This window comes from Micropterus salmoides, unplaced genomic scaffold (genome assembly GCF_014851395.1).
Source record: "Micropterus salmoides isolate LMB-PRFRI ecotype aquatic unplaced genomic scaffold, ASM1485139v1 Ms_hic_scaffold_17, whole genome shotgun sequence".
Lineage (NCBI taxonomy): Eukaryota > Metazoa > Chordata > Actinopteri > Centrarchiformes > Centrarchidae > Micropterus > Micropterus salmoides.
In genome coordinates, this window is record NW_024040817.1 from 5,335,721 (window position 1) to 5,355,655 (window position 19,935).

At 38.6% G+C, this 19,935-nt stretch overlaps 1 protein-coding gene and 1 long non-coding RNA gene across 2 annotated transcripts in view; one reads left to right on the top strand and one right to left on the bottom strand.

Annotated features, from left to right (window-relative positions):
- Positions 1-11,778, top strand: part of LOC119906888 (phosphatidylinositol 4-kinase beta-like) — a 33,870-nt gene extending 22,092 nt beyond the window's left edge. The window contains exons 8-14 of the mRNA XM_038724326.1: positions 1,477-1,581; positions 1,658-1,781; positions 2,042-2,155; positions 2,419-2,570; positions 2,652-2,784; positions 2,870-2,990; positions 4,109-11,778. Coding sequence (XP_038580254.1) covers positions 1,477-1,581; positions 1,658-1,781; positions 2,042-2,155; positions 2,419-2,570; positions 2,652-2,784; positions 2,870-2,990; positions 4,109-4,290 — 931 coding nt within the window. The 3' untranslated portion in view covers positions 4,291-11,778. The remainder of the gene's footprint in view (positions 1-1,476; positions 1,582-1,657; positions 1,782-2,041; positions 2,156-2,418; positions 2,571-2,651; positions 2,785-2,869; positions 2,991-4,108) is intronic.
- On the bottom strand, positions 140-9,653 carry LOC119906938. The gene is made up of 4 exons (XR_005445057.1): positions 9,526-9,653; positions 1,641-1,793; positions 1,303-1,563; positions 140-1,077 (listed from the first exon to the last, which is right to left on the bottom strand). It is a non-coding gene; the product is annotated as an uncharacterized LOC119906938 (long non-coding RNA).
- Positions 11,779-19,935: the final 8,157 nt, after the last annotated feature.

Sequence of the window (19,935 nt, forward strand, 5' to 3'; positions counted from 1 at the left end):
GTGACCGCGTTGAAGGTCTAACCGCACAAGCGTCTGCCTCAGTGTTTTGCAGAGAAACATGACATGAGAACATTCCCACCAGACTCCATGTAATAAAAGTCATATTTCATATCTATATATTCTCCAATCACACGTCACATAAATCAGAATCAGCTTTATTTGCCAGGTTTGTGTGCACATACGAGGAATTTGACTCTGGATCATACATTGCTCACGATGGTGAGACTACAGTACACAGAAAAATACATCCACACCATAAACCAAAACAACAACAATGTAGACAATAAATGAAAGATCAGTGGAGTAAATTAATATCGACCGTGAAGTTTAAAGGAGCACATATAGTATCTCACCAAACTGAGTCCACCCCTCACATCTTTGTAAATATCTGATTCTATCTGTTCACGTGACGACACTGAAGAAATGACACTTCGCTCCAGTGTAAAGTAGTGAGTGTATAACAGTGTAAATCTGCTGTCCCCTCAAAATAACACATCACAAAGCCGTTAATGTCTAAACCGCTGGCAACTAAAGTGAGGACCCCTAAGGGAAAATCAAATATTCACGTAAATGTGAGGGGTGAGGGGAGATACTGTATATTCCACGTTAACTTCACATGTTGGCTTCTGCATGAGTTGTTTCACTGCAGTGAATTTACTGCAGAACCAAAGCGTTCAAACTCCCAAGTCGTCACATATGGACACGTTGTCAAGGACCCGTTGGGGTCATAGTTCAACGCACTGGGTGAAGTGTAATTTATACTTCTGCGCCGAATCAACAGCGTAGCCTGTGCGTAGCCCCCTACACTATGCCATCGCTTGACGTGCACCTCCTCAAATGTAACTACATGTCGTGACCGTAAGCTCTGTGATTGGTTGGCTGGGTAGCCTCGCAACGCCTCCGAGCAGACAGGAAGTGCACCGTGCTTTGAAGTAAGTTTTACTTAATCCTCCAGGTACACGCAAAGTACGCAGGCTGTGAAGAAAGCAGTTTGCGACGCCGGGGGCTTAAGTAGGTGGTTGGGGTGGACGGTGGACCAGAAACCGGACTTTCAACCAGGAGACCAGTGTTCATTTCCTGTGCGAGAGACAAAAAGTCAACATGGAATGTTTTTTATTTAAGTTGTGTAGGTTACGTCAGTAACGTAAGGCAACATTTCTGAACTTAGACAGTTATACTTATTTTAACCTGAACAATGAGATCTTCCTCATCCAAACTGCAACGTTTCACAACATTAGTACTTGTTTTATTTTGAAAATAACTTGACGGCTAAACGTGCAAAATCTAAACCCTGAAGGTTACCCAGGGCGTTGACCAAGCGTCCATATGTGACGAGTCGGGATGAGAACGTGTTGGCAGAACCTGAGGACGGCGCAGATTTATCAGACCTGTCCAATTGAAACTGAAGTCAGTGACATGGAGACGGATCGTTCTAACGCTTGGTCTCGTTGTCCTCGTGCTGTATCTGTTCTCCAGACGCCGTCTATCGGAGAACCTCGCTCACACTCCGACCTCGTTCCGGAGAGACCCCGAGGACCCGTCGGCCGTCGCCCTCAAAGAGCCCTGGGAGGAGAAAGTCAGGTGAGTCCGTGAACACCTCTCAGCGTTCTGTCACCGACACTGTGTTTCTGTGTATTTACTGTGCGTTTCTCTGCAGGCGGATCAGAGAAGCCTCTCCGTACGGTCACCTGCTGAACTGGAGGCTGCTGTCCGTCATCGTGAAGTGTGGAGACGACCTGAGGCAGGAGCTGCTGGCCTATCAGGTCCTCCGGCAGCTGCAGGTACCGACACACCTGCAACAGACGACAGAGCGCAATTTATTCTGTTGTTGTTTGGTACTCACGAGGTCCAGTATCATTTTACTGCATGTGCCTGGTTTGATGCTTCAGACCAAACAGAGTCTTTTATTTCAGGTTCTAGTGATGACGCTATCGTGAGGTCGTTTCTTTGTGGGAACAGATTTTGTGTTTCGCAGGAAGTCGATCCGACAGAAAACTGATTCGTGTGTGTTCTTTGTGTGTGTGTGTGTGTGTGTGCGCAGTCCATCTGGCAGCAGGAGAGAGTTCCTCTGTGGATCAAACCCTACAAGATCCTGGTGATGTCATCCGACAGCGGCATGATCGAACCCGTCCTCAACGCCGTCTCTCTCCACCAGGTACACACAGGGCAAAGCATCATGGGAACTCTTTGCAGTGACAGTCAGAAACGCCGCGCCACAAGTCCCATTTAGTAGCTGCATTTATTAACAATAGTTAATTAGTATTTTTATTGATAAAAGTGAGTATTTGTTTGCAAAACATTTAAAATCCCACTGACGTTTTACAGATGGTAGAAAAGTTTGGTGCCGTCCTAAAATAAACGATCCGAGCGTTCAGGTGTTTTCTTTTCTAAACTGTGTTTGTGTTTCATGTCCAACAGGTGCGTAAACAGAGTCAGTTGTCTCTGCTCGACTACTTCCTGCAGGAACACGGCAGCTTCACCACCGAAGCTTTCCTCACCGCCCAGAGGAACTTCGTCCAGAGCTGTGCCGGATACAGCCTCATCTGTTACCTGCTGCAGGTGAAAGACAGGTGAGACACGCTGAACTAAGATGGTGAACATGGTAAACGTGTTGGCATCACATCCCTCTGATGTGTAACTGATCTCCGCAGACACAACGGGAACATCCTGCTGGACTCTGAAGGTCACATCATCCACATCGACTTCGGCTTCATCCTCTCCAGCTCTCCTCGTAACCTCGGCTTCGAGACGTCCGCCTTCAAACTCACGTCGGAGTTCGTGGACGTGAGTAAACGACCTTCAGCGAGACATCGTCCAACACGTTGTGGCAGGAGTTCAGTGGAGGTTACTGACGCGGTCTGTGTTTCAGGTGATGGGCGGTCTGGACGGCGACATGTTCATCTACTATAAGATGTTGATGCTTCAGGGTCTGATCGCCGCCAGGAAACACATGGAGAAGGTGCTGCAGATAGTGGAGATCATGCAGCAAGGTAACACCAGTACATTTACTAAGAACTAAAGGTGACATCAGAAAAACATTGTCAGGAACTGGTCAGTTTTCAGATTTAGGGCTACTTTTCTTCCTTAACATGTCTTGTTTCAGACTAAAGGAAAGAAAAAGTCCTAAACCCACATTAAGTGGTTTATTTTCCTGCAGTTTGTCTCTGCGTGCCTGTAGAGGTCTCCTAAAAGTTAGCTTTCTAATGCTGCATGTCCTCCTGCTGTCGCTGTCTGCACAATGTGAAAAGCTCTATCTGCTGCAGAAAGATGTCTGATCCAAATATGGTAATTTTCTTTATACCAGCAACCAATCGTGAAAGTACACAGGTGAATTTAAGCTTGGTGTGAAATCTGATTGTCTATAGTGTAGATTTCTGACAACGTGAATGAGGCATGCTGTTACTTAGTTATCACTTTGTTCTATATCGTTGATCTGAAACACAACAAAGACACAGGAGGTGTCTCAGGAGGACGAGCGGGTTGGCCGTTAATTGGAAGGTCGGCGGTTCAATCCCCGGCTCCTCCAGCTGCATGTCGAAGTGTCCTTGGGTAAGATACTGAACCCCGAATTGCCTCTGGCGGCTGTTCCGCCAGTGTATGAATGTTAGTTTGAGCACTTAGGCTCAGTGTATGAATGGTAAATGTAGATGTAGTGTAAAAGCGCTTTGAGTGGTCAAAGACTAGAAAGGCGCTATACAAATACGGAGCATTTACAAAGCTGATAGTTTTCCTGTGGCGAGATTTGCTTCCTCTACGTGCTACGGCGTGTTTTGTTTCCCTTCCCGTGCTACGGCGTGTTTTGTTTCCCTTCCCGTGCTACGGCGTGTTTTGTTTCCCTCCCCGTGCTACGGCGTGTTTTGTTTCCCTCCCCGTGCTACGGCGCGTTTTCTTTCCCTCCCGTTTTGTTTCCCTCCCCGTGCTACGGCGCGTTTTCCTCCTCCTTGTGCCGACGGTTTCTGCAGTGCATCTTCACTGACTGTACATTGAGGGGAGTTGTACTGAAATTGCGTTGAAGTATGTTCAATGACAATGAAGCTTTCTGATTTTGTTTCCTCCTCCCGACATTTCCATTGATGTTTCCTCCCGTGTCTTTTACTTCCTCCTCCAGGTTCCCACCTGCCCTGCTTTCACGGCTCCAGCACCATCCGTGGCCTGAAGGAGCGTTTCCACATGTCTCTGACGGAGGAGCAGCTGCAGCTGCTGGTGGAGCAGCTGGTGGACGGATCCATGCGCTCCATCACCACCAAACTCTACGACTCTTTCCAGTACGTCACCAATGGAATCATGTGACCGCGGACACGCCGCTACACCTCCTGCAGACTCTTGATGTTTCAACTTTTACTAGCTGCTTTTGTTTGGGTTCAGCAAAGAGAAGGTGGCGCTGAAGGAATTTATTGGATTCGAGTTTCTTGTTAACCTCCGCTGTGTTCATCGCACCTGGCTCTGAAGTTTCTAACAGGTTCGTTTTGAATCTGAGGATCAGCTGATAAAATTTTAGGTGATCTCAAGATTTGTTTCGCTGCGTTCAAGGGCAGCTGGGAAAGTATCGTTCGGATATTTTCAAGGTCGGTTTTTACATCCTGAGAAAAATCGTACGTGGAAGAGGAACACTAAATGGGCTGGAAGCATCCGAATTCAGATTCCAGGTTTATCCTGTTGCTGCCCGAGACAAATTTATTAAACAAACTCTTAAACTGCTGTTGGATTCTGCTGGATTTTACTCTGAACCAGCACACAGTGTTCGGATAACAAACGGGAGGAAACATTGAAGCTGAGTGTTTGTAGTGTTTTGGATCAGGACAAAAACATCTGAATCTGTCACTTAAGTTTCTTAAGAAATGACGTCTATAAAAAGTGAATAAGGAAAAGGAGCTTGTCCCTAATATTCAATTTGTAGTTTCATGTCGGCCATTAAACCTCAGCAGCAGTTCGTTCCAGCTGATCCTCTCGTGCTTCATATCAGAAAGATTTGAAATCCAAAATATCAACGCGACAAACACCAGCAGGACATCTGCAGCTTCTCGTCATGAAGAAACTGTGCGACAGTCGGTTCTGTATGTTTGGTTGTTCTTAAAGAACAGAACATTGAGAAAAACACTATGTGGAGGAAGCACAACATGTTTTCGTTGCTCTCTGGATGTTCAGAGAAAGACGGTTTAAAAAAGAAAGAGACATCACTCTTTAGTTTGAAATGGTGGAGACCAGTTTATCTTCCAACAGAATTTCTTGACATGTTGAGTTTTGATTGTTTTCACCAGACAGTTATCACTACTGGGTCTAAAACATCAGAAAAGAAATCATTTGTTTATCCAGGAAGCTCATTCCAGCGTTCTTCACGTCTCGCTGCTCTAAGGAAGTGAAATATTTAGAAAATATTGGATCGACAAGTTTATCACAAGAAACCAATGACTGAATCCCTGTTAGCTTCAGCTAAGTATTAGCATGTCAACTTGCTAACTGTGAGCATGCACGCTAACGGCTCTCCAGGCTGCATGTGAGCTGAGGCGCTCGTCAACATTCGTGTGACTTTGTTTTTTTAATACTTGTACAAACATACATCCTTTTCTTTTTTGGATCAGCTGATTAACTTGTTCGATGCCCAGTTGTTGTGATTTTGAACGTCTTTTTGAACACAACTATAATTCCAGCCAACGAGTTAGATATCTTTTGATAAACATCCGTAACGTTAGCATGTCGTCATTGTTGTTTTTGAATCCAAAAACAAACTGTAACCCAGTTTTTAGTACATAAACTGTCAACAGTGACAAACGCGTTGTTTTAATGTAAAACTAAGATTTATTGGACCTATAAATCACTATTTTAAGAAGATATAATTGTAAAGGTTTAATGCCTTCCTAAATATTCGGAGACTTTGTGAAATCATTAATCGTCCTAACATCCTGATTTTAAAACAGAACTACAAACTAAACAAACGTGACGAGCGTCTGGTGAATAAACAATGTCAACTCCCCACTTTATTTAATCAGCATGTTTGTCACTGAATAATTTTAATGTCCTATGTTTTGTAGTTTTAGTTTTAAGAAGGGTCCGTGGGGAATTTCAGAAGATATTTTGTGTAATTTCTTTTCGTCAACACACACCGTACACAACATGTTAAAGATGCTAATGATAACGAAACTCCACAGCGTTGAGTTAAAACATATTTACATGAATGCATAATAACAGGCGGGTTCAGATTGACACTCCACTTTACTTTCCTTCGTTTTTGAGCCAAAATGGCCACCGAGCGGTGAAACGATTCGTCAGCGTCAACATTTTTATGCAAGAACCTCATTATCCATGTTCCACTAACTGTACATCTGTGTATAATTCTGAATTCATGTTATGTGTCCTTTAACAATACAGTCTATTTGCATATTTAACAAATTCTCTTCCTTCCTGATTGGCCCCAAGATGCATTCCCTTGATTAACTCTGGCCAATCAGGAGAGGCGGCTCTGTGGATTGGCTGAATGAGAGCGAGGGACTGTATTTCTGTGTTTGACAGAAAGTTTACTTTTCTTCATGAGGAGATCAGTGATAATCAGTTTTCTGAATATGTGAATGTTTTTTTTTTACAATACCAGCCCACTAAAATATTTTTTCCCCTCAGATGTTCTCTCAGCATTGACAAACACTTTTATAATGATGTTATAACTAATGCTGTAACACTTACATGGCTTTATTCCAGAGTATCACACCGGTGTATGAGCATATTGTTTGGACATAAGAAATACTGAGTTTGTCTTTGAGCAACCCGTTCTCACTCCTAAGTCATCACATACAGACGCATGGACAACACCCTTTGGCGTCAGTTTGTAACGTACTGGGGGAAACCTTGCAGCATCAGTTTTGAACACTAAAGGCGAGTGAAGAATATTTAACATAAAAGTCAGAGTAAGGAGGTGGTTGAGGTGGAAGGAGGGCCAGAAACTAGACTTTTAACCAGGAGACCGGTAATGTTCTTTATTATTTTAATCCAAACCCTGATCTCTTACTAAACCTTAACTACTTACTTCACGACGTTTCGCAATGTTGACAAATACTCTTATTTTGAAGGTTAACCAGACGTTGCATGTTTAGTTGTTAACTTGACTGCCCTAAAATGTAAAAAAAATAAATAAACGATGCTAAAGGGTACCCATGGTGTTAAAAGGTGACGCCAACGGGTCTTGGCAAAGCGTCTATAATGTGAAGAGTTGAGAGTGACATTAAGTATGTCTTAAAATACTTAGTTTTTAGACGATTTAAGATAGATTAGAAAACTAGCTAACTAATGTCGCAGACGCCAACATTAGCTTGTGCTACCAGAACTGTTAGCTATTTTGCTAGAAAACAGTTTGTTCAGGTCTGTAACTACCTGCTCGTTCTTCTACTGTAAGTTAGCTAGCCGAGATATTAGCTAGTCAATGCTCTTGTACCCTACGTTTATAACTACAGTTGTATTTATGGTGGTAGAATGACCAAAAATGTATAAAGCTGTCTAACTAACAATTAACTCATTTTTAACTAGCTAAGTAGGCTGCTGTCTTTCACAGTTAATGACTCATTAACTGCACTTATCTGCTCACATTTGTATAAAAATAAAATACCGCTAGTGTTGAAATGATTTATGGTTGACAGACAGCAGAACATTACTCACACCTGGCTAGACACCATTCCAGCTAAGCCATGTCATGCTAATGGCTAACAAACAACAGCAGATGTGGAATTTTGATTAAAACAGGTTCTCACTTAAATGTGTGGCTTTTTACCATTCGAAATAGCTGCTTTCTTTTCCTGAATGTTCATGTTTCATTTCAGAAAAGTGTATTTATTTTTTGATAGTGTTAAGTTAAGTCAGTCTATTTCAAGCCAGGTGGCCTGTCTTCACTTTGAGACACCAGAGCTAACTAGCTACCTCACTGTTCAAGAGCAGAGACTACGTACACACTGCAGTGATAAAATGTATTATTTCATCATCTGCTTGTCATGTAAAGACTGTTTTCATTGCTACAAAGTCATTGTAAATCAATATTTCCAGGCTGCTGTTTCTTGTTAGCCATTAGCTTGTCAACGACTCATCTAAAATCATGGCTAGCTTGTTTTATTTTTCCTCTTCCTTCTCCTTTTTTCGTCTGTTGAACATCATTGTGTTTTAGACATATAGGCTGTGTCAAGTAATGTTTAAATCAAAGTCAATATGTCATTAACTGCAAGAGTCGGTTAGTAGAAGTGCTAAAGCTTACAGCTAACAAACACCAAGAGCCGTGACAAGCTAGGTAGCTAGCTAGTTAGTGACAGACATGAACACAACACAGACTGTATATAAAGATGGACGACATGACCGCTCCCTAAAGGTGAAGCCAAAACATCTCAGAGAGCCTAAGTCTGTCTGTTCCGCCCTATGTGACCTTATTTCGGGAAAATAACGAACGGTAATCAACGGCAAGAGACAACTAATGTTTAGATCGTGTTTGAATTGTCTCCTGAATTACACACAAGATGTTTGTCGGTTGAAAAGATAGTTACGGCCATGAAAGTCGCAGTTTGTTGTTAAACAGTAAAGTAACATTTAGTTTTGTGGGAAACCGCTAAATTAACTAGATCTCTCGCCTCACATTATATGTCACCAACATGTTAGCGCTGTAATACTAAGCTAACGTTTACTGCTTGCTACTAGCAAGGTAATTTAGCTATATTCCACGCACAGATGTATCTCGCCTGATGTGTTTAATCCAACCACTCCTGGTCCTTTCATCACATCATCTACACATAGAAGCCAGTGACGTTAGCTTCAGTGACGTTAGCTTCAGTGACGTTAGCTTCAGTGACGTTTTTCTGTCATATGGGACTTTTGGGTTTGTGGTTTGTGTAATTACATATTTTCAGTCTTACACTTCTACAGTTTTACAATAAAATGTGACTTTCTTGACTTAAATTCTTTTAAAGTGACAAACGGGATTAAAACTGTTGTCTCTTGCCTTAAATATTTTTTGCAGAAATAGAGCGCCTAAGGCAAAAATATGTAAGGTAGTCAACAGCGAGAGACAACTAAAAGCTTGATTTATACTCCTGCGTAGGGTCTACATGCGTAGCTACGCTGTAGGCTACGCATGTAGCCGTGCATTTATACTTGTGCGTCGATGTCTCCGTCGTTCTGCAATTACACCGCCAAACGCTTGTTGTCGGTAGAGCTACAGCGTCCACTGTGTTGACTTTTGCCAGCCGAGCAGGCTAACTTCGGGGGCTACACAGAGGTTAGAAACATCTGTGCATAGAACATAACATAGGCTACCTAGCTAATGGCAACCAAGCATTTAACGTTAGCTTAGCATTACAGCACTAACATGTTGGGGGACTTACATTGTATGAAAGATGAAGTTCAGGCTTCACAGTTTTACTACAAACTGACTTTCTTGCCTTAAATTATATTTTAAACTAACAAACATCATGTGTGTAATTCAGAACACAATTCAATGCGATCAACAAATTTGTTGTCTCTCATAGTTGACTACCGTATGTATTTTTTTCTGAAATAACATACCAGCAAAAGATCACAGCGCACGTACCCAGGATTTTGTACAGTGGCAGGAAGTGGAGACACGGCATCCATCTTTATATCCAGTCTGTTGAACACAGTAAAAGCTAGTTAGCTTTTTCTACCATAATTTGAGTTTAACTTTGTTTATTTTTTAATCACAGTTTTCTTTTATATTCTTGTATATTAATACATCGGGTAGTGATCTCATAACCAGCTGTTTTCCGTTTGCAGCCTGGTGGAAATTATATAATTGTAAAGATGCTATAAAAGCTTCTCACTGGAATAAAGCCAATGTTTGGGGTTACTGTCGTACTATTAACATCTGTACAGTTGTTCTCTGAGGTGTTTTGTGTTTTGACCACTATTGAAGGAGAAGCACAGATCTGTTATTGTAAGAGCTGCCTCATGTTACCGTCTGCTAACTGTTAGCCTGCTACTTTATACGCTTGACAAAGATGCAGCTGTGACTAAAGTTTACCAGATAAGCAACTTAAATAGCAAATACTCTCTTGTTTCTTTCATTTGTGAATATGTATGTATGTAAATGAACTGATGTTAGTTTTCCTGTGAGAAAAATAAGATGCCTTGAGATGTACAGAAGGTACAAACTCTTATCAATGCAATAGGAGGGACAAAGGATCTCTGACCTGAGAAGTGCTTTTATATCAGACGTTTGACGGCTACACGGACGAGTTCTAACACCTAAGAGTATTCCTCTCCTACATCAGTCCAGACGGGAAAAATATCTTTATATTTACAAGTTATTCTAGTCACTTTTTCATAATAAAAAAACATTTGATAGTTAAATTGACCGGTGTTTTTTAAAGGTGTCAGCAACCCTTGAAATTTCTTTGTTTCCCCACTGTAAGCTACTACAATCATTGTTTTTCTGAGTGGAGTCTGGAGAGGAAAACACTGCAGCCTGTTAAAACTCGTCCCTGCTACTAAAAACCTTTCATTGCCTTCTTTCTTCCATCAGCTCGAACACATTCAAGAAATTCAATGTGAAAAAAAAGTGCATTTATCCTGAATTGTCAGTTTGTAAAAAGATTCCTTGTTGTTTTTAACTTTTAGTTGCTACTAAACGTGTAACACTAAATCCATTAAAAGCAGTTTGGAGGTTTGATTTTAATCGAGGCGTTTTGTGAGTTTCTGTTGAAATCAAGCAGAACAACAAGAGGCTTTATGCTGACTTGGCTTCAGTGAGAAATGCTAACGTCATGTGTGATAAACTGACAGCTTATTTTTCAGTGGGTGAAGAAACAGCATCATCTCATAACGATGCAGGAGGAGCTGACAAATATATAATAATAAATAATTTATATCTGATCGGGGAATAAGTGCAACAACTTCATAAATGTATTATTTATTTATGTAGTTATAAAAATAATAAATGTATCTCTGATGGGAGGAAAAGTGCAGCAACTTTATGAATTTATTGTTCATTATATTTTTTATTTATTACTATTATTATAAAGCTAAATAATAATAAAATAAAAATAAAATAATTATTAATAAATAAATGTATTTATCTGATTGGGGAAAAGTAGAACATTTTAGCATTATTTATTATTATAAAAATAATAAATTAAAATAATTAAAATGATAAATAAACTAATTTATCTAAAAAAAAAAGTGAAGCAACAAACCTCAGAATCATGACATAATTTCCTTTTTACATCGCTGAGATTCAGATCTCGCAAGCTGTAATTGACATTTCTCTTCATGTAATTATGAAATATCTCATGATGATTTCTCATAATGAATAAATTACAAAAAATTTTATATTTATCTTGTAATTAAATAATAATAATAAAGATGTAATAATTACAATTATTCGGTGAAAACATTTCTCCTGCTAATAGAAACTACAAAAACTTTATTGTCATTAGGTTAATTTGGGTTTGGTGTGTGACGCCCTCTCCATCCATGTGTTGTTTCTAATCTCCAGGTGATTTGGTCAAATGAATTAGTGAACAAGATGTCACTTAACTTAATGTGTGCAGCTCCTCCTCCTCCTCCTCACACAGACCAGAATGGAAATCTGCTCCTTTAAAAAGGGAAAAGCAGAAACATGACTTCGCCTTGTTGACACTCTTTGGTTTCAGATATCAGATCAGTGGAAGCACACAGCTGGTTTTGTTGTTGTTTGTGTCTTTGCAGACGTTTTCAATCATGTACAGAACCAGAACACACGCCCTACGTCACATGTCCTCACTAAACTGCATGGAAACGCATCAATAAACAATGAAAAAACTCATCAATGAGTTTGTTTTTAATCTTCAGCTCATTTTATTATTTTTGTTTTTTAATTACTTAAAGAATGCACATCATCACTGAATTACCAGCCACCACCTCAGAAAAAAACAATAACACAAAAGCTTTCATATTCATGGATTTCAGATTTTCACACAAAAATTACAGTCCACAAAACAAAGAGGATAATCTTAGTCCAAATAGGAGAATTCACTCGCCCAAAAAGAAAAGAAGAATGGGTGCAGTTCATTCCTTGAATGTCAGAAGTTAACCATTAAATAAAGGCAAAAAAATAAACTTAAAATAACGGCTACTAAAATTGTTGTTTTACAAAAACAAAAACCTTTAGGAAAAAAAAAAGTTTCACTTACGGAGTCAATCTGGGAGTCCAGTCCGGATCTTTGCTGCTGGGTTGTGGTGGATCTGGAGCGGTCCCATAGATTGAAGTGGATCTGCTCGAAGGCTGCCTCACGGTGGAGGGTCAATCACGTCAGCGAGTTGCTCTGGCAAATTTAGTTTCACTCTCCTCGGGCAAAAGCAGAATTCACAAATCCTGGATAACAGAAAAAAGCCTTGACTCAGTCTAATCAGTGCGTCTCGGCCGAGCCAGGCCGAGGAGGATCAACCAGGTGAAGCCTGTACCTGTAAAACAGAAGCCTGTCCCCTCAGCTGTCAGCTGACACACAGCGACAGTAACACATCTGACCGGACACTGCAAGACGGATTTACACCATTTGTACCATAAGTAGGGAAAACTCATTTAGTTGTATTTTCATTAGAAAACACATTAAATACTCAAACACTCAAAACTGAGAAAATAAAGTGACTTCTTCAGTATATACACATTCATTTACAGAAGATCACAATACTTCATTAGGACTGTTTAGTTCCATGGCTCTGAGTCAACATGTTGACTTTTTAAGTATTAAGATACTTGGTCGTGAATTCACTTTGTGACAGAAAACCTTCAACTACACAGCTGAAAATACCGTTTAGTCTAATTATAAATTTAATTGTCAATTACTGTGACTTCATTTTGACTTAATGTTAACGTCTTTAAATATTAACTAAAAAATTCAGAAAAATTACATTTTCTGTCTGATTTGTAGTAGCAGCAGTAAAGACTGTAGTAGTAACAGTAGTAGTAACAGTAGTAGTAGACTGTAACAGTAGTAATAGTAGCAGCAGTAAAGACTGTAGTAGTAACAGTAGTAGTAACAGTAGTAGTAGACTGTAACAGTAGTAATAGTAGCAGCAGTAAAGACTGTAGTAGTAACAGTAGTAGTAACAGTAGTAGTAACAGTAGTAGTAGACTGTAACAGTAGTAGTAGTAGCAGTAAAGACTGTAGTAGTAACAGTAGTAGTAACAGTAGTAGTAACAGTAGTAGTAGACTGTAACAGTAGTAATAGTAGCAGCAGTAAAGACTGTAGTAGTAACAGTAGTAGTAACAGTAGTAGTAGACTGTAACAGTAGTAATAGTAACAGTAGTAGTAACAGTAGTAGTAGTAACAGTAGTAGTAACAGTAGTAGTAGACTGTAACAGTAGTAATAGTAGCAGCAGTAAAGACTGTAGTAGTAACAGTAGTAGTAACAGTAGTAGTAGACTGTAACAGTAGTAATAGTAGCAGCAGTAAAGACTGTAGTAGTAACAGTAGTAGTAACAGTAGTAGTAGACTGTAACAGTAGTAATAGTAGCAGCAGTAAAGACTGTAGTAGTAACAGTAGTAGTAACAGTAGTAGTAGACTGTAACAGTAGTAGTAGTAGCAGTAAAGACTGTAGTAGTAACAGTAGTAGTAACAGTAGTAGTAACAGTAGTAGTAGACTGTAACAGTAGTAATAGTAGCAGCAGTAAAGACTGTAGTAGTAACAGTAGTAGTAACAGTAGTAGTAACAGTAGTAGTAGCAGTAGTAGTAGACTGTAACAGTAGTAGTAACAGTAGTAGTAACAGTAGTAGTAGACTGTAACAGTAGTAGTAGTAGCAGTAAAGACTGTAGCAGTAACAGTAGTAGTAACAGTAGTAGTAACAGTAGTAGTAGACTGTAACAGTAGTAATAGTAGCAGCAGTAAAGACTGTAGTAGTAACAGTAGTAGTAACAGTAGTAGTAGACTGTAACAGTAGTAATAGTAGCAGCAGTAAAGACTGTAGTAGTAACAGTAGTAGTAACAGTAGTAGTAGACTGTAACAGTAGTAATAGTAGCAGCAGTAAAGACTGTAGTAGTAACAGTAGTAGTAACAGTAGTAGTAGACTGTAACAGTAGTAATAGTAGCAGCAGTAAAGACTGTAGTAGTAACAGTAGTAGTAACAGTAGTAGTAGACTGTAACAGTAGTAATAGTAGTAGCAGTAAAGACTGTAGTAGTAACAGTAGTAGTAACAGTAGTAGTAGACTGTAACAGTAGTAATAGTAGCAGCAGTAAAGACTGTAGTAGTAACAGTAGTAGTAACAGTAGTAGTAGTAACAGTAGTAGTAACAGTAGTAGTAGACTGTAACAGTAGTAATAGTAGCAGCAGTAAAGACTGTAGTAGTAACAGTAGTAGTAACAGTAGTAGTAGTAACAGTAGTAGTAACAGTAGTAGTAGACTGTAACAGTAGTAATAGTAGCAGCAGTAAAGACTGTAGTAGTAACAGTAGTAGTAACAGTAGTAGTAGACTGTAACAGTAGTAATAGTAACAGTAGTAGTAACAGTAGTAGTAGTAACAGTAGTAGTAACAGTAGTAGTAGACTGTAACAGTAGTAATAGTAGCAGCAGTAAAGACTGTAGTAGTAACAGTAGTAGTAACAGTAGTAGTAGACTGTAACAGTAGTAATAGTAGCAGCAGTAAAGACTGTAGTAGTAACAGTAGAAGTAACAGTAGAAGTAACAGTAGTAGTAACAACAGTAGTAGTAACAGTAGTAGTAACAGTAGTAGTAACAGTAGTAGTAGTAACTGTAGTAGTAACAGTAGTAGTAGTAACAGTAGTAGTAGACTGTAACAGTAGTAATAGTAGCAGCAGTAAAGACTGTAGTAGTAACAGTAGTAGTAACAGTAGTAGTAGACTGTAACAGTAGTAATAGTAGCAGCAGTAAAGACTGTAGTAGTAACAGTAGTAGTAACAGTAGTAGTAGACTGTAACAGTAGTAATAGTAGCAGCAGTAAAGACTGTAGTAGTAACAGTAGTAGTAACAGTAGTAGTAACTGTAGTAGTAGACTGTAACAGTAGTAGTAGTAGCAGCAGTAAAGACTGTAGTAGTAACAGTAGTAGTAACAGTAGTAGTAGCAGTAGTAACAGTAGTAGTAGACTGTAACAGTAGTAATAGTAGCAGCAGTAAAGGCTGTAGTAGTAACAGTAGTAGTAACAGTAGTAGTAGCAGTAGTAGTAGACTGTAACAGTAGTAATAGTAGCAGCAGTAAAGACTGTAGTAGTAACAGTAGTAGTAACAGTAGTAGTAACTGTAGTAGTAGACTGTAACAGTAGTAATAGTAGCAGCAGTAAAGACTGTAGTAGTAACAGTAGTAGTAGACTGTAACAGTAGTAATAGTAGCAGCAGTAAAGACTGTAGTAGTAACAGTAGTAGTAACAGTAGTAGTAACAGTAGTAGTAGACTGTAACAGTAGTAATAGTAGCAGCAGTAAAGACTGTAGTAGTAACAGTAGTAGTAACAGTAGTAGTAACAGTAGTAGTAGACTGTAACAGTAGTAATAGTAGCAGCAGTAAAGACTGTAGTAGTAACAGTAGTAGTAACAGTAGTAGTAACAGTAGTAGTAGACTGTAACAGTAGTAATAGTAGCAGCAGTAAAGACTGTAGTAGTAACAGTAGTAGTAACAGTAGTAGTAGACTGTAACAGTAGTAATAGTAGCAGCAGTAAAGACTGTAGTAGTAACAGTAGTAGTAACTGTAGTAGTAGACTGTAACAGTAGTAATAGTAGCAGCAGTAAAGACTGTAGTAGTAACAGTAGTAGTAACTGTAGTAGTAACAGTAGTAGTAGCAGTAGTAGTAACAGTAGTAGTAGACTGTAACAGTAGTAATAGTAGCAGCAGTAAAGGCTGTAGTAGTAACAGTAGTAGTAACAGTAGTAGTAGCAGTAGTAGTAGACTGTAACAGTAGTAATAGTAGCAGCAGTAAAGACTGTAGTAGTAACAGTAGTAGTAACAGTAGTAGTAGACTGTAACAGTAGTAATAGTAGCAGCAGTAAAGACTGTAGTAGTAACAGTAGTAGTAACAGTAGTAGTAGACTGTAACAGTAGTAGTAGTAGCAGTAAAGACTGTAGTAGTAACAGTAGTAGTAACAGTAGTAGTAGACTGTAACAGTAGTAATAGTAGCAGCAGTAAAGACTGTAGTAGTAACAGTAGTAGTAACAGTAGTAGTAACAGTAGTAGTAGCAGTAGTAGTAGACTGTAACAGTAGTAGTAACAGTAGTAGTAACAGTAGTAGTAGACTGTAACAGTAGTAGTAGTAGCAGTAAAGACTGTAGCAGTAACAGTAGTAGTAACAGTAGTAGTAACAGTAGTAGTAGACTGTAACAGTAGTAATAGTAGCAGCAGTAAAGACTGTAGTAGTAACAGTAGTAGTAGTAACAGTAGTAGTAACAGTAGTAGTAGACTGTAACAGTAGTAATAGTAGCAGCAGTAAAGACTGTAGTAGTAACAGTAGTAGTAGTAACAGTAGTAGTAACAGTAGTAGTAGACTGTAACAGTAGTAATAGTAGCAGCAGTAAAGACTGTAGTAGTAACAGTAGTAGTAGTAACAGTAGTAGTAACAGTAGTAGTAGACTGTAACAGTAGTAATAGTAGCAGCAGTAAAGACTGTAGTAGTAACAGTAGTAGTAGTAACAGTAGTAGTAACAGTAGTAGTAGACTGTAACAGTAGTAATAGTAGCAGCAGTAAAGACTGTAGTAGTAACAGTAGTAGTAACAGTAGTAGTAACAGTAGTAGTAGACTGTAACAGTAGTAATAGTAGCAGCAGTAAAGACTGTAGTAGTAACAGTAGTAGTAACAGTAGTAGTAGACTGTAACAGTAGTAATAGTAGCAGCAGTAAAGACTGTAGTAGTAACAGTAGTAGTAACAGTAGTAGTAACAGTAGTAGTAGACTGTAACAGTAGTAATAGTAGCAGCAGTAAAGACTGTAGTAGTAACAGTAGTAGTAACAGTAGTAGTAGACTGTAACAGTAGTAATAGTAGCAGCAGTAAAGACTGTAGTAGTAACAGTAGTAGTAACAGTAGTAGTAACAGTAGTAGTAGACTGTAACAGTAGTAATAGTAGCAGCAGTAAAGACTGTAGTAGTAACAGTAGTAGTAACTGTAGTAGTAGACTGTAACAGTAGTAATAGTAGCAGCAGTAAAGACTGTAGTAGTAACAGTAGTAGTAACTGTAGTAGTAACAGTAGTAGTAGACTGTAACAGTAGTAATAGTAGCAGCAGTAAAGACTGTAGTAGTAACAGTAGTAGTAGCAGTAGTAGTAACAGTAGTAGTAACAGTAGTAGTAGACTGTAACAGTAGTAATAGTAGCAGCAGTAAAGACTGTAGTAGTAACAGTAGTAGTAACAGTAGTACTAACAGTAGTAGTAACAGTAGTAGTAGTAACAGTAGTAGTAACAGTAGTAGTAGTAACAGTAGTAGTAACAGTAGTAGTAGACTGTAACAGTAGTAATAGTAGCAGCAGTAAAGACTGTAGTAGTAACAGTAGTAGTAACAGTAGTAGTAGACTGTAACAGTAGTAATAGTAGCAGCAGTAAAGACTGTAGTAGTAACAGTAGTAGTAACAGTAGTAGTAGACTGTAACAGTAGTAATAGTAGCAGCAGTAAAGACTGTAGTAGTAACAGTAGTAGTAACAGTAGTAGTAGACTGTAACAGTAGTAGTAGTAGCAGTAAAGACTGTAGTAGTAACAGTAGTAGTAACAGTAGTAGTAGACTGTAACAGTAGTAATAGTAGCAGCAGTAAAGACTGTAGTAGTAACAGTAGTAGTAACAGTAGTAGTAGACTGTAACAGTAGTAATAGTAGCAGCAGTAAAGACTGTAGTAGTAACAGTAGTAGTAACAGTAGTAGTAGACTGTAACAGTAGTAGTAGTAGCAGTAAAGACTGTAGTAGTAACAGTAGTAGTAACAGTAGTAGTAGACTGTAACAGTAGTAATAGTAGCAGCAGTAAAGACTGTAGTAGTAACAGTAGTACTAACAGTAGTAGTAACAGTAGTAGTAGTAACAGTAGTAGTAACAGTAGTAGTAGACTGTAACAGTAGTAATAGTAGCAGCAGTAAAGACTGTAGTAGTAACAGTAGTAGTAGTAACAGTAGTAGTAACAGTAGTAGTAGACTGTAACAGTAGTAATAGTAGCAGCAGTAAAGACTGTAGTAGTAACAGTAGTAGTAACAGTAGTAGTAACAGTAGTAGTAGACTGTAACAGTAGTAATAGTAGCAGCAGTAAAGACTGTAGTAGTAACAGTAGTAGTAACAGTAGTAGTAGACTGTAACAGTAGTAATAGTAGCAGCAGTAAAGACTGTAGTAGTAACAGTAGTAGTAACAGTAGTAGTAACAGTAGTAGTAGACTGTAACAGTAGTAATAGTAGCAGCAGTAAAGACTGTAGTAGTAACAGTAGTAGTAACTGTAGTAGTAGACTGTAACAGTAGTAATAGTAGCAGCAGTAAAGACTGTAGTAGTAACAGTAGTAGTAACTGTAGTAGTAACAGTAGTAGTAGACTGTAACAGTAGTAATAGTAGCAGCAGTAAAGACTGTAGTAGTAACAGTAGTAGTAGCAGTAGTAGTAACAGTAGTAGTAACAGTAGTAGTAGACTGTAACAGTAGTAATAGTAGCAGCAGTAAAGACTGTAGTAGTAACAGTAGTAGTAACAGTAGTACTAACAGTAGTAGTAACAGTAGTAGTAGTAACAGTAGTAGTAACAGTAGTAGTAGACTGTAACAGTAGTAATAGTAGCAGCAGTAAAGACTGTAGTAGTAACAGTAGTAGTAACTGTAGTAGTAGACTGTAACAGTAGTAGTAGCAGCAGTAAAGACTGTAGTAGTAACAGTAGTAGTAACAGTAGTAGTAGACTGTAACAGTAGTAATAGTAGCAGCAGTAAAGACTGTAGTAGTAACAGTAGTAGTAACAGTAGTAGTAACAGTAGTAGTAGACTGTAACAGTAGTAATAGTAGCAGCAGTAAAGACTGTAGTAGTAACAGTAGTAGTAACTGTAGTAGTAGACTGTAACAGTAGTAATAGTAGCAGTAAAGACTGTAGTAGTAACAGTAGTAGTAACAGTAGTAGTAACTGTAGTAGTAGACTGTAACAGTAGTAGTAGTAGCAGTAAAGACTGTAGTAGTAACAGTAGTAGTAACAGTAGTAGTAGACTGTAACAGTAGTAGTAGTAGCAGTAAAGACTGTAGTAGTAACAGTAGTAGTAACAGTAGTAGTAGACTGTAACAGTAGTAATAGTAGCAGCAGTAAAGACTGTAGTAGTAACAGTAGTAGTAACAGTAGTAGTAACAGTAGTAGTAGACTGTAACAGTAGTAATAGTAGCAGCAGTAAAGACTGTAGTAGTAACAGTAGTAGTAGCAGTAGTAGTAACAGTAGTAGTAACAGTAGTAGTAGACTGTAACAGTAGTAGTAACAGTAGTAGTAACTGTAGTAGTAGACTGTAACAGTAGTAGTAGACTGTAACAGTAGTAGTAGTAGCAGTAAAGACTGTAGTAGTAACAGTAGTAGTAACAGTAGTAGTAGACTGTAACAGTAGTAGTAGTAGCAGTAAAGACTGTAGTAGTAACAGTAGTAGTAACAGTAGTAGTAGACTGTAACAGTAGTAATAGTAGCAGCAGTAAAGACTGTAGTAGTAGCAGTAGTAGTAACAGTAGTAGTAGACTGTAACAGTAGTAATAGTAGCAGCAGTAAAGACTGTAGTAGTAGCAGTAGTAGTAACAGTAGTAGTAACAGTAGTAGAATAATAATTCTGACTTTTAAATATCAACATTTTTACTTACTAACATCCTCACATTTCTAACATCTGAACACTTTTAACACTTTTGTTCTTTCTTGGCTTCTGCAGCCGCTGAGGTAACAGAAAGTATATATATATATATATATACATATACATATACATATACATACACACACACAGTAACCCAACAGAAAACAACAACAACCACCAAATAAACAAGTCGACACGAGAGAG